General features: G+C 40.6%; 2 protein-coding genes across 2 annotated transcripts in view; both read right to left on the bottom strand.

Moving 5' to 3' along the window:
- Nucleotides 1–269, bottom strand: part of sema4ab (sema domain, immunoglobulin domain (Ig), transmembrane domain (TM) and short cytoplasmic domain, (semaphorin) 4Ab) — a 32,485-nt gene extending 32,216 nt beyond the window's left edge. Inside the window, exon 1 of the mRNA XM_088329218.1 lies at nt 53–269. The gene's annotated coding sequence lies outside the window, so the exon portion shown is untranslated. The remainder of the gene's footprint in view (nt 1–52) is intronic.
- Nucleotides 270–1,196: 927 nt separating this feature from the next.
- LOC148371246 (protein S100-A13-like) lies at nt 1,197–13,464 on the bottom strand. Its single transcript, XM_088329215.1, has 3 exons — nt 13,226–13,464; nt 9,077–9,208; nt 1,197–2,696 (listed from the first exon to the last, which is right to left on the bottom strand). Exons 1-3 carry the CDS (start codon nt 13,232–13,234, stop codon nt 2,526–2,528), a joined length of 312 nt encoding a protein of 103 aa, XP_088185341.1. The 5' UTR covers nt 13,235–13,464; the 3' UTR covers nt 1,197–2,525.
- Between the last annotated feature and the right edge of the window lie 1,519 nt (nt 13,465–14,983).

Raw genomic sequence — 14,983 nt, 5'->3', positions numbered from 1 at the left:
TTATCGTCTCCTAAATCATTAATCCCAATTTGGAGCGTTGAAGGATCCCCACCTCTGGTGTGAAATTCTGGAGCAGTATCTGTCAGATCTTTAGCCGTTCATCTTCTTCAAGCGCGTTCCTCGACTCGATTTCCTCCACAAATAAAACGAAGCGTCGAATCCCTCGACGGCAGATCCCAAATCTGATGGAACCTCGGCACGTTAGCCTCGATTTGAAAGAGGCGAAAGGATAGGGAGAGGGTATGGCAGCTAATCAGAAGCAAAGTAGATTAGAAAGGATTAGCAGGGTGACCTGAAGACACGTGGTGAAAAAAGCCGGGGCGCAATTGGACCCCACCCATCAAACAACGGTGGCTGACGAACTGGACGGTTCGGCGGGAGCATCCGGGCGAGAGCTGTGGTCTACAGCAGCTATTTGTGAGCGTTGCAATATTGTATTTGGACTGTTATACACCTGTAAAATAAGGGTTCCTACACCTCTTAGATTTCAGAATACAAGCATTTTTAAGGACTTTAAAAAGCCTATTTTCCATTTTCTCCAGTACCATTAAAAGAAGAATCATGTATTTTGAAGAGCCACAAATATATCTGTGTTTTACACATGTGATTTTTGATCTTGCATATGTATTTATCGTGAATAAATCACACATACATTTGTTTTTGAGACAAATCTCTTCCCATACAGGTGTTGAATAAACATAATATTTAGCTTACATTTTCAGTTACAGGAAGTTCTTCCCATTACAATTTACCACTGGGAAACTTCATTTTTACATGGCCCATAATTGATACGTAATCCTGCACTAATACACATTTTTGCCCTGTTTAGGTGTTGCATTCACATTTCCTTCTTGGGCGCAACCCGTAGGGGGCGATGGCGCTTCATAGGACAATGCCATACACACTAATACCAGCTGCAGTTAATCACGAGGCAAAAGAAAAATGCAATGGCAAAGCGAAGCCACCAGACAGCAATGTCAGGGCAGTTTTAAGCAGAATTATTGAGTAACATAGCAACAATTTCAAGCATTTACAAACAGGCACTTTTCAATCCTTGAAAACAAGGGTTTCAAGCAACCCTACAACCCTGAATGCTGTATGTGGACTGTTAACCACCCCTCCCCCCTGTAAAAAAAACATAATACTACAGGTCGGGTTTTCATTGCAGACATTCCGACAACATAGCCCAAAATTCGTTGAGTACAAGGAGGGAATTTATTCAGAAATTTCAGAAAACCGGTCCTAGTCAATTCTGATCTCATCCAACCACCAATAGAATGGATTTATCAAGTAAACGTGACCCTTTTGGATAAAATCCTGACTATACATAAGGAAGAATGTAAGTTAATGATTAAAAGTAGGGTCCATGATTTGAAAAGTTTGTTATTCTCTGCTGCCATCTTCTGGATGTAGGTCATGATTGCCGCCTAAGGCAGCCTATTCATGATTCTCTTGCATTTTTTAGACACGAATCACATTTTTTTTCATCTTTCTAGCGGGTTTGGGTTTGTACTCGACTAGAAGCAGGCCTTTTCTTACTTTTACTATTCAAACGTTGACAAATATACGTTTATAAATATATTAAAATTTATAGCAAGATAGGTCCAATGGAAAATGAGGCGTAAGGGCTCTTTGAACTCTGTTGGGGAAAAAGTAGCCGAAAGAAACTGTCAAAAACATTTTTCGCAACGTGTTTCATCAAAAGTCTTTGAAACTTGCACCCATTGTTAAAAAAGGTGGTGTCTGCAACTTGAAATTTTGCTACTCTCTGTCACCCTCTGCTGGATTAGATTCATGATTGCAGCTTCAGTCAGCTTAGTACTAATAAACTTTTTTCAATCTTTATTGTTTGTTTGTTTTTTTAACTCTATTTGAAAACAGGCCTATTCTTACTTTCACCACTTTCATGCTACACTATTAAAAAAAACTGCAATCATGGGCATACAATCACTCTCTAACTTCCCATCTCTATCTAATTTTTGCGCGTCCTGAACAGCTTTGCTAAAAGTAGGGCAAAAGCAGATAGGCAAAGGAATTTAATTTTAAAGAGGCTCTTTGAACTCAGTAATCACATAATTAACAGAAAAATATTGAACTTTCAACTTTTTAAAGACATTTCAAACGCCGCACCCCACCTTTAGGGCACATATTACCTTTTGTACACAGTAAATTTAAGATATATTTGAATACTTTGTTGTACTCTGGTTAAGAGCCCACCATGACTGTGGGGGAAGGTTAGTTTGTGCCTGAATGAAAATAGAAAATAAGAAAAATACATTTTAAAGCGAGCAGGTTCGGTGAGAGAGAAAAAAAATAGCCTTATTTGAATGGGGAATTTATTATACAACATATGATGGAAATGTGAAAACCTGTCATATCGAGATGATGGCGTATAAAAATGGAATGCCTTGCACGCGGGTCTTCTTCTTTTGGATTTTTGCCCGACGCGCGGCAATGCTGCTGCTGTCGGGTTCCAGAGGAACCTCGGAGATGTTTGTGGTCGTCGCCGTTGCCAGAGATGTTCTTCACAAGAGAGCGCAGCTGCACGAGGTGCCCGTGTTGCCGCCGAGGAGGCCGTGCTGCGAGGTGGCTAAATTCTGGATCAGGTTCCAGAAGTGGGAAAAGGAGATACCCTCGCCGTCGCCTACGCCCATCTTCCGCAAGATCTCGCTCATGCCCTGCTCGTTCATGAAGCCCTGCGGAGATACGGGGGAGGGCCTCAGAATGTCTTCTTTGATACGATTCATCAATAAATCTATCCATCTAAATGGATTTCTATAGCGCTTTTCAGGCAGCAAAATTGAAACTCAAAGCACTGTATAAAACATTCCATTTTCCCTTTCTATTTATCCCTCCCCCCCTCACTCCTTTCCTCACTCCCTTTCACAGTTTCTGTCTCTCTTTCTTCCTTTATTTTTATAGCTCTCCTTTTTCATTTTCCCTTTTCACTCATTTTTCCTTTCTTTTGTCAGCCTTCTCTTCTGTTTCCCTTTCTTTTTCTCCATCTCTTGTTTTCCCTCATTAGTATTCTCTCTTTATCCCCCTTCCTTTATCTTATTTTTTTCTCCCTTTTGTACCATTCTGTCTCTCTCTCTCTTTCACACTTCCTCTCTTTCTATCATTTTTTTCTTTATTTTCCATTTTTTTCAGTCCAGTTCTCTCCGCCTCTCTCATGTTCTCTCTCCCTCCCCCTCTTTCTCTTCCTCGCTTCCTCTCTTCCTTATTTTTTCCCTCCCCCCTCTTCTCTTTTTCCCATTCTTTCTCTCTTTATTTTTCTCTCCCTTTCACCCAGTCTCTTTCTGCCTTTCTTTTCATATCCCTTCCTTCTTTATTGTTTCTTTTTTTCTCCATCCTTCTTTTCTGTTTCCCTTTCCTGTTCCCCATCTCATTTTCTCTCTTTATCCCTTTCTTCATCTTAATTTTTATTCTCTCCCTTTCTACTTGTGTTTTTCTTTCACACTTCAGCTCTTCCATTCTTTTTCTTACTTTCTCTCTTTTTTGCTCTATGTTTCATGCCACCTCTTTTTGTTTTCTCTTTGCCACTTCCTCTCCCTCTCTCTCTCTCTCTCTCGCTCTCTCTCTCTCGCTCTCTCTCAGAGTTGAGAGTTTGACACTCCTGTTCCAAATGGTCATGAACAGATATTAAAAGGCATCTATTCTCTATCTTCTGGGAAAAGCATCTAATAGTTTGACCAAGAAGCCAAAATTTCCCCTTAAGTCGGTAGATTTGAATGTTGGGATTTTGCTGCCATCTGATGGCCAAAAGATGGAAAAGCACCAAAATACATTAAATACTCTCACAGAAATACTACTGTAAATGTCAAAGCTTCGTTTATCATTAAAAACTTTAGCGGTAAGAAATTGTGCTCATTGTTTTTCCTCATTTTACCTTTTTATTTGAACAAAATAAGGAAAATAATGCCAAACATGATAAACATTGTGAGATACGGCTCGTAATTTACAAAAGTATTTTTGATATGACTACATTATCAAAATGATCCGACATGTTCGACAATTCAGCTAATTTTTTTCTCATTCTACCAAAGAAATTAAATAAAAAATGAAAATAAAAAATACACAAATAGAAAGTATTTTCAAATAAAGGAACATTAAAAAACGCGTTTTTAAATGAACACAAGTTTCTGCTAACAGGGCAAGATATTATTTATTTATTTTTGGGTGCGGCAGTCTAGTTAAAAAGACAAATAGAGTCGACTTTTATTGGCATTTTATGAAAAAAATTAAAAGCTTTTCTGCACAGTGGTAGAGGGATCTTTTCCCAAAGATACTCAACTAAAAACAAAAATAGAAACAACACTTTGATGAAATGGTTCGGGGACTATATCGAATTATTTTCAGAGAGTACACTTTGAAAAATCTTCTTCGTGGTCAAATTCAAGGCACTTTTTAAAGACTTTCTAAGACATTTCTTTCAAAAATGTCTCCTGTACCATTAAAAGAATCCCCTATCAAACTAGTATTTTGCAGAGCCACAAATATAACTTTGACTCATAAGCGTGATTTTTAATCTTGCTCGTGGATTTGTTAAGATATATGATTTTCAGATCTTGAACTAATTGTGAATAATGAAATTTTCAGTTGCAGGAAATTCTTCCCATAACAATTTACCACCATGAAACGCTTCCTTCATTTTTTTGCATGTCTTACAATAAATGTACATAATTAAGATGTAATCCTTGCACTAATACACGTTTCATAGTGTGCTGTTTATGTGTACAATGCCCCTGTGCTTTTGGACGCGACCCATAGGGGGCGATGCTGAAAGCTGTTGAGCGCAGCTGTATCATAATGGGTTTTAGGGTGCCAACCGACTCCACATTTCTGAATTATTCTCATAACTCATAAATGGATCGTTGACATCTATAGACACCAATGGATGTCATGATTACCGATTTGGATCTTCTGTGCCCGCTCATTTGGCGCCAGCCGCTGCGGGCTATCTGATTGGCTCCCTGTCCCCTTTTAAACCCAGTCCTGTCACTCTCCTTTTGTCAGTCTGTCAGCGAACCTCTGTTGTTACAAGGCAAGCCTTTTTGACTCTGACACCTGCCTGTCCCGTTTTTCCACCTGTCCGTTCCTGATCTCCCCGTTTGTCTCCGGCTACGACCCGTTTTCGATCCCAACCACATCTGCTCTCCCGTCCCGGCTTACAACCGATTTTCAATCCCGACCACGTCTGCTCTCCTGTCCTGGCTTACGACCCATTTTTGATACCAACCACGTTTTTGCTCTCCTGTCCTGGCTATCGACTTGTTTTTCCCTCCCTGACACCGCCCTCTCCCGCTACGGAAGATCCACTTTTGTATTCCAATCACGATCTGATTGCAAGAGCGACTTGCTTCCTGCATTCAGCGAGCACTGGATCGCGGGCGTTGCCCTTCCTCTTTCTATTCAATAAACTCGTGGTTAACGCTACGCATTTGGGTCCTGATTCCGTTCGGGTAGATACAATGGCAGCCTAGTTTGTCAGGATGCTTGACCGCTATAGCCATCAATGGAAGCTCAGCTAAAATGGATCTCTGATGCCTACCGCCATTAAAGACAGCCTAGCTCAAACGAATCTCAGACATCTATAGCAGTCAACGGCAGCATAGCTATAACTATTCTTCGACGTCTATAGCCGTCAATAGCAGCCTTGCTGAAATGGATCTTTGACATCTATAGCCATCAATGGCATCACAGTCAAAATGGATCTTTGATATCTAGACCTGTCGATGGCACCCTAGCTAAAATGAATCTTTGACATCTATAGCCATCATGGCAGCCTAGCTATAACTATTCTTTGATGTCTATAGCCGTGCTGAAATGAGTCTTTGACATCTGTAGCCATCAATGGCAACCTAGTTTGACTGCATGCTTGACGTCTAGAGCCGTCAATGGCAGCCTAACTAAAATGAATCTTTAACATCTATAGCCGTCAATGGCAGCTTAACTGAAACAGATCTTTGACGTATCTGTCAATAGCAGCCTAGCTAAAATGAGTCTCTAACATCTGCAGCCATCATTGACCAATTTACGGCCATACCACCCTGAAAGCGCCTCATCCCGGGAAGCTAAGCAGGGTTGGGAATGGTTAGTATTCGGTTGGGAAACCATCAGGGAACACCAGTTGTTGTAAATAGGTCATGTGGCGCATGCTCTACTGCGACAGTACTGACAGGGGACCTAATGAAATACATAAAATGGCAGTTTAGCTAACATGGACCATCAACGGCAGCCTAGTCCGAATGGATGTGGACGTCTATAGCTCTGTATGGCAACCCAGTCTAAATGGATTCTTCTGCTGCCGTTTTTAGGAGCAAATGAAAAAAAAAAAGTTTTTTTTTAAAAATCCAAAACTAAAAAACAGAGTGCATTCGAAGTTCCTCACTCAAAACGAGCGAACCGATTGGCAGACAAAAGCCGAAGACGCGCCCGTCTCCGGTTCACACCTCCACCTACGTGTCCGCAGAGTCAATACACAAAGTACGCCGGCTAAAATATATATTCAAGTTGCGTTCCTTCAACTGCTCGCAACGGCCAACGGTTAACTGAGAGGAATTCCAAGCATGTGCCGAACGGTCACGGGGGCAGCTGCAACACTTGGAGAGGCACACGCTACTTTGGGTCACTAAATGTAAATGGTCTGCATTTCTATAGAGCTTATCAAGTCAATGAAGACTTCCCAAAGCGCTTTACAATGTGCTTCACACACACACACACACACACACACTCACACACCAATAGCGGCCACGCAGCCATGCATGGCAACTACATGCTATCGGGGGCATTAGGGATTCAGTGTCTTGCCCAAGGACACTTCGACATATAACATGGAGGAGCCGGGAATCAAACCTGCGATCTCTTGATCCCAAGACGAGCGCTCTACCTCCTGAGCTAATACATTCAATCAAAATGTTTTTTTTATGCCTTGAAAAGCAGATCCCCTGTTATCATGGAGGGATAAGTCCGAACTCCATTATAGCAGATTAAAAAAAAAAAAAAAAACATGTCCAAAATACGTAACCATGTAGCACGGGTGTCAAAGATAAGGCCCGCCGCCAGGATCAGGCCCGCCCATAGATGACATCGGGCCCGGGAGACGCCGCCGAGAGAAGCGCAAGAGAAAAACACCTGCAGTTTTGAGTATGTCCACTAGATGTCGCCAGTGCCAGGCCGAGCTGTTAACAAAACAACTTGATCTCTCTCTCTCTCTCTCTCTCTTTTTACGTCTCACAAACTCTCTTTATCTCTTTTTTCTCTTTCTCTCTCTTTTGTCTATATTACCAGTTTGTCCTTTCCTTTCCCTCTTTCTCTTTCTCTGTCTCTTTCTCCCAGTTTCTCACCCTTTTATTCTTTCTCTCTGTATCTTTCTTATTCTCCCTGTTTCTCACTCTCTCTCCCTCCTACTCCCTTTATTTCTGTCCCCATCTCTTTTTCTTGTGTTCTTTTTCTATTTCTCTTGCAGGTTCTTGCTCTCATTCTTTCCCTTGTTTTATCTCTTGTTATTTCTCTCAATCTCTCTCTCGTCTTCTCTTTCTGTCTCTCTTTCCCCCTTTTTTTTAATCTCTTACTTTCACTGGTTCTCTCACTCTCTTTCTCCTTGTCTTTCCCTTACTATCCCTCACTTGTTCTCTCTCTTTCTCTCTCTGTCACTTACTTTCGCTCTCTCCCTTTCCTTCTTTCACTTTCATCTGCTCGTCCTGCCCCGTGGAAATGTTTTCTCTAGTATGTGCACGAGCCAAAATGAGTTTGACAGCCCTGTAGTCATATAGCGTTACACGTTTTTTGATCATTTACGTGTGTGTGTGTGTTGCCACCACGGGGCAGTAACATAAAACCCGCATGACATATTTGACAAACTACTGAAGAAGACCGTTGCAAAAAATGCAGTTTTTGACAAAGAATTCAAACAAAGGATTGTAATTGGCATGCACTGCTTTAATTTTGTATATATAAGTATGTGTCTTTGTTGTAAGTGCAGCAGAATAAATGCGTTTTTTTTTTAGCCTGTCCGTGTTTTTTTTCTGTTGTCTTTTAGCACTTTGAGCCATGTGGCTTGAATAAACACACAAAGTGTGTTTCTCTCTTTTTGATTTATGATCTCCAAAGTACCCGCTCAACAACCTGGCAGCCCACATTTCCAAGGCACGGCCAAATACCGAAAATTCATCAGAGCTACTAAGATGTCAAACATATGACCCGCGGGTTGGATCGGGCCGATGGATGATATAATCCAACCCGCCGTAAATCTCTGAGTATGTCTAAAGAGAGCAAGTCTCAAGCTCATTTCTATCGAAAGTTACAATGTGTTTTTGATAAATACAAACCAAACCTCTCTCTTTCCCTCTTTCTCTGTTCTTTCTCCCTCTGACTTTCTACTTCTCTTTCTCTATTTCTTTACCACTGCCTTACCCCTTCCTTTCTCTTCTCCCTTTCTTTTTAGCTTTCCTTTCTCTCTCTGTCTCTCCTTCTTATCCCCCTCCTTTTTCTCCTGTCGAATTCCTTTTCTCTTTCTGACATTTCGTCTTTTCTCTCTCTGTTTTTCTCTTTCTTTCTTCCTTCCTTTCTTTCTCTATCCATTTATCTGGCAATTCTCTATTTCAATCTTTCCTTCTTTTTCTCCCGCTCTTTCTCTAGCATTTTATCTCTGAGTTTCTTCCTTGTCCTTTCGCGCTCTCTCTTGGTTTCCCTTACGTTTTTTCTCTCTTTATATCTTTCTTTCTTCCTTTCTTTCTCTCTCTATCCATTTATCTAGCAATTCTCTATTTTAATCTTTCCTTCTTTTTCTCCCGCTCTTTCTCTAGCATTTTCTTTCTGAAATTCTTCGTCTTCTCTCTTCCTCTCTCTTTCTCAAGCTTGTCCTCACTTTTTCTTTCTCCCTCTATCTTTTTCTCTCTTACTCAATTTCTTTAACTCTCTCTCTCTCTCTCTCTCTCTCTCTCTTTTTCTCTCTCTCTCTTCCCCTCATCTGCCAGTGCAGCCCCCGTGAGAGTATTTGTTCTACCGCTTGGCCCCTCCCCCCGAACTCAAATGAGTTGGACACCCCCGGCTCGGACTCAGATCCCTGTCTTACCTTGGCCAGGTTGGGCAGCTGAGAGGACAGAAGTCCTTTAAACTCGTCCATTTTGAGCGTGGGGCTTTTGTCAGCCGAGGCCGAGTGGAACTGGGTGACCAGCGTGTTGATGGCGCCCTCCAAGTCAGAGTACTAGACGAGAAAGCACATTTAAAAACATCCAGTCGACCTCATGGCCATTTGATATGCTGTATATAAGGAAGGGGTGACGAGCGTGCGGCTCGCAGGCCAGATCCGGCCGGTCAGACGGGGCTGAGAGAAGTGAAAGAGAAAACGAGTGTATGTCACCAAAGCAAGTCCAAGCAACTCACAAACAGGTGTAGCTATATTTCTTTCTTTTTTCCTTTATCTATTTCTCTATCTCGCTATGTCCTTTTTTTTCTCTTTTTTTTCTCCCTCTTCCCCTCTCTCTTTTTCTTTTTATTTCTCTCCAACTCTCTCCTTCTTTTTCTTCTCCCATTTTCCATCTCTCTAATTCTTCTCCCTTTTTACCTCTCTTTCTCACGCTCTCTCTTTTTCCGTTCCATCTCCCTCTTTCTCTCTCAATCTGTCTCCTATCTCTTTCTTACTCTCTTTCTTCTTGTTCCCCACTTTTTCTATTTCACTAGATTTTTCTCTCTCTCTCCCTCTCTCTCTTCCTAATCCTCACTCTCTCCATTTTTTTCTGTTCTTCACTTTTTTTTCCTCCTCCCTCACATTTTTCTCTTATTCCTTACTCTTTCTTTCTCTCCCTCTGTATTTCTTTCTGTTCTGCTCATTCTTTTATCCCTCTAACTATTTTGTCCTATTCTTCACTCTATTTCTTTCTTTCTGTTCCTTACTATCTTTGTTCTTAGCTCTATTTCTATTGTTCCTCTCTCTCTCTGTCTTTTTTTTCCGTATTACTCACTCTCTACTTCTCTCTATTTCCTCCTGTTCCTCTGATTCTTTTACCCCTCTCTCTGTCTTGATCTTCATTTTCCTCACGCTCCTTTTTCGCACTTCTTTTTTCCCCCTCACTCTCGTGACCCCTGCTTTACATTGAGAATAAAAAGTTATTTATTTGCAAAATTCACTCCCCCTTGCACTAGGCACTGCGCTATCACCATTCTGCTACATGAGTTCCTTTTGTGTGCCAAATGGGTCAACGTGACCCACTGTTTGCTTAAGCGTAGAAAACGAGAACACAAGGCTTTCAAGGGCGTGTAAAATGAAGTTCTTTGCTTGGGCGAGTTAAACCGTTGGAGTTGCTTCAGGGTCACTGGCGCTACAAAATAGTCATGAGGCTTTCCAACTAAAAATACACAATTAGATATCGTCACAATGCAGCCATCTTCAGTCAACATCAAAGGCAGACTTCGAATTACACGGGGAAGTATTAGATAGATAGATAGATAGATAGATAGATAGATACTTTATTCATCCCCGAAGGGAAATTCACTTTTCCAGCAGCATCCCTAAGCTGAGAACAATCGAAAATAACTGAGAACAATCGAAAATAACACGGGAGCTGCTGGAGTGGCTGCCATTCGTGACGGCGCCGGAGAAACGATTCAATTTGAATCATGTACAAACAAACAATTGAATCATGTACAAGAAACGATGCCTATGTCCAAAGTATTGTTTTCTTTTGATAGCATAACGTGATATCACGTGTCGTGCACTCCGTTTAGTGTTCAGTTAACCATAAAAAGGAAAAACACGCCAGAAATTGCAACAAGTCGAAGTAGCTGTTCTACGCGGGCAGCCGGCTATTTTGTCTCGCTCTCTTATACACACACACTTAAAAAAAAAAAAAAAAAAAAAAACACCACACCCTTGTTCTCCAAAGAATGACAAGCTGCTGCAAGCCCTCCACCTCTGCACTCAACGTCATTTAGGGGACATTGATTTAGTACAATAAAACCTTTATCCGGTTGTTTCTGTGTGTATGAGTTGTAGACACATCTAAGCGTAATCCTTTGCACAATAAAGGTGAGTTACATACTTGTATTATAGATTTTTCAGGCATGAAAATGGATCATGGGGTTAAATTCCATTGCAATCCCTCCCAAAATGTTTTCTCCTCGGATCTACACGATACTCATGGGTCACCCATTTTAAATTCAAAACGGCAAATTTGGCTGAAAGGGGAGGGATTTTCATGCTTGATTTTTACAATTTAAAAAAATGTGAAAGCATGATCACCTTGCAGGTTAAATTATGTGGATGATTCTATATTGAATATAAATATTTTTCAAGATTTATGGCTGCCACCATTGAGAATGGTGGCCACTAAGAACGTAAAACAGTAGATCCAGCCGGCTATAAACATTTCTATCAAAAGTGACGATTTCTTGAAAATAAATACAAAATAAATGCTCTCTCCTGTCGCTAGAGGGCAATGTTGTGTTTGGATAGCGTGTGGAGTTGGTTCAGGTGAAATACTGCAGTCACTTAAGTGTTAAAATAAACCAGTTAACACAATCAGTGCCAAACATGTGATGTGTTTTGAATAGATCCCTGGTCATCCATGATTTGAATATGTAGGGTAGGTTTCTAAAGTAGGCTGAATAATAAAGAATAGTACATAAAACAGAGCTACAAAATTTGAGTTGACATTTTATACTGATCCAGCGCACCTCGAAACAGAAACCCAAACTGTGAGAACTTATGTATAATTTACTTTAAAAAAAATCTAAATGTATGTATATGCTACAAAAGGGAAAAAAACTATATAAAAGTAAGAAACACCATCTTTCCAACATTTCATGTCCTGCTGACATGTATTGGATCAGATTTCAAGTATTGTTTCGTATTTTCAAGTTTTCCCTTATCTCATTGTATTTTTCTTCCAATTTTAGCAGCTCCTTAAATAATTGGAAAACTGTTGTAAAGTGGAAATACGAAAATGAAAAAAGGTCTTTAAAAATATTAAATATGATTAAAAAGTAACCGTCAAGAAGACTTTTCACCAACGCGTTTCATCAAAATATAACCATCAACACGTTTTTGAGGTGGTGTTATTTTGCTACTCTTTAAACTCAGTTGGGCATTGTTAACACATCCCTGATAGGGAAAACATTCAACTTTTTAAGGTCACCTTTACAAATTCCAAGTATTTTTTCTTTCCCCCCAATGCTTGCAGCTCCTGACAGTCAAAAGTCCACTGAAATGATTGGAAAAATATTGTAAAGTTTGAAAATGAAAATGAAAAAAGTTGTGAAAGAAGAAAACGTCTTGAAAATGAGAGAAAAAACTGCTGAAGAACACGTTTTAATGTGTGTTTTATAAAAATATAGCCATTATTAAAGGTGGTGTCCCCAACTTGAAATTGTGCTACTCTCTGCCGCCATCTTCTGGCACAAAGTCACAATCACATTCAGCTCATTCCTCTTACTCATAAACTCTACTTTTTTCATCTTTTTGGGGGTTTGTGTTAGCGTTCGAACTGTATTTAAAACAGGCCTTTTCTTACTTTTACCACTTTCAGGCTACACTAACAAAAACCCAGGGAACAAGCACAAAATGCTTCTCCACCCAGTCTTCCTCACGATCCTGCTTCCTAATAACTGCTTTGCTAAAAGTAGGATAAAAGCAGATAGGTGCTGTGGGGGAACAAATAGAAAGGCTCTTTCAACTCACTGGGGCATTGTTATCACATATTTAATAGAGGAAATATTCTACTTTCAACTTTTAAAGACACCTCAAACGTCGCACTCCACCTTTAATTTGGTCAAGTGGATCCCGTCCAACTTTCTGAGATGATAAAAAATGAAAAAAAATAAACCTACGGCCATCTTGTTTTAATTAAATAAGTTAATGACGCGCGTGCGCCGTCCGACTTTTGGAAAAACTTGATACATTTTAGGGAGGGGCCGCTTGCAAGTTTCGCCGTTGAAACTTTTCTCCCTTGCATTGTCTCGCCCTCTAATTTAACTTGACGATAAATCACAAACCAAAGTCGGTTTTATTTCAATAAAACCAGATTAAAATCGGTTTTCTCGTCTTCGGCGGCTTTTGACGCACGTCTGAAAGACGCGCGCCGCCCACGCGTGTTTTAAAACGGAACATGCAGGCGTGCTTTTTCCTTTTTAGGATTTAAAAAAAAACTTTTTTGTGAGTAAAAAGTGTAAAAAAGTGCCAAGCAATGAATGTGAGGTGGTTAGTGGGTCAGTCTGGTTTTCTTACCTGAGGCATGTCGGCTGTTGGGGTTCGAATGTGGCAACTTTGACTGGTCCTGCGTGTCTATCCACTCCTAGTGTGTCTTATGTGTGTCTTTTTTGTGCGTTTTTGTGTCGTGGATCTTGCGTTGTTGTCAGCATTTGGCAGCCGTCCGGGATCCTCCCTCCTTCTGCAAAAAAAAAAGAAAAAGAAAAGAAAAAATAAAAAGACAAGAAGAGACGGGAGGGGTGAAGCAGGAAGAAGGAGCTGTGAAGAGGGAACCCAATGCGCCCTAATGTGACATCATGACACCGCGTGTCTGTTGCCATTGTGATTGTGGGTGTTTATTTCATTTTATTTTTTATTTTAAACGGTGTCATGTTCCCAATATTGGGTGCGGTAACCCCCAAATTCAACCCAAACAGCCCCTCAAAATATAAAATTTAAAAAGAAAAATCTATGCTTTAAACTCACTTCTATTTTATAGCTTATGAATGACCTCTATTTCATGTTGACAATATCTGTGTATTGTTTGTTAATGCTACATCCATTGCAGCCTGGTCATACCATGATCATGAAGGTGATTCACTCACCTGGCAGAGGAGACACAATGATCATGAAGGTGACTCAGTGTCTGCTTCACGGCCAGATATTTCTGGCCGTGGTTGACAGCTTGTGATCTTTGATTTTTGCAATTCGGAGATGGAATAAGATCTTGCTCTGTTCACTCCACGCATCGGCCCGGTAGCATTCGCAATGATCGCAGCAAGACTTTAGGGCTAGGACCTTAGCTTGGCCTTTTGGCTGAGAGTAAGTGTCCTGGCTCCTAGGCTTTGTAGCTTTGTAGCGTATTATGAACTGAACGATAACGGATAATGGATAATGAGTAACGAAGATAGAACAATAACCCTAAGACTCCCCCCCTTTTTATTCGTTAAAAATTTAAATTACACTTTAATTACTTCTTATTTCATTGTTTGTTCATGCAACATCCATTGCAGCCTGGTCCTCTTGGAAGGGGAGTGACCTCATGTGTGGTCCGTTCCCAAGGTTTCGGCATTTTCCTCATGTTGAGGTATTTGAGTTTTTCCTTCCCCCCGTGTAGGTTTTAGATCAGGGAATGATGTCATAATAGTCTGTGCAGCCCTTTGAAACTCCTTGTGACCAAGGGCTAAACAAATAAAAATGCCTTGGCTTAACCTAAAACTCTTTTCCTCAAAGGGGGTGTCAGTAACTTCAAAATGTTCCATTTGCTGACGCCATCTTCTGGCTGAAATCATCGTTGCAGCCTCTGCCGAGCTGCTTGCACGCGCAAGCGGTTCTTATATACACAAATCTTCTTTTTTGCAACTTCATTGGGTTTTGGGTTGGGATTTGGACTGTATTCTAATCCGTCCTTTTCTTACTCTCACCATTTTCATGCTAGAATAAAAGAAAAATGTGAGCATGCGCGTGAAATCAGTCCTTCCCTCTGCACTCATTGGTAACACGTAGATAGAATATTTAATTTGATACTTTCTAAGTATTCCTCAAACTATGCACCCATCCTTTACTTAAGGACAGGATGGGATTAAATACGATAAAAAATTCTGGATAAAACAAAAAAAAGGAAAACAAAACAAAAATGTGAACAACGTAGCGTTATAAATACTCCACTGCCTAGAAATAGTTCAGTCCCTTCCCGGTCTTTTGCTCGGTCAGTGTCACTTGCGGCATGGCGACGGAGTCTGTGGAGGCTTCGGTGTAGTGAGGGTAAAAGAGAGAAACATTGAATTAGCCAGACAC

This window comes from Urocampus carinirostris, chromosome 2, assembly GCF_059441175.1.
Source record: "Urocampus carinirostris isolate Australia breed hairy pipefish chromosome 2, RoL_Ucar_1.0, whole genome shotgun sequence".
NCBI lineage: Eukaryota > Metazoa > Chordata > Actinopteri > Syngnathiformes > Syngnathidae > Urocampus > Urocampus carinirostris.
Note: the sequence above shows the minus strand (reverse complement) of the source record. Positions and strands in the feature narration are given on the sequence as shown.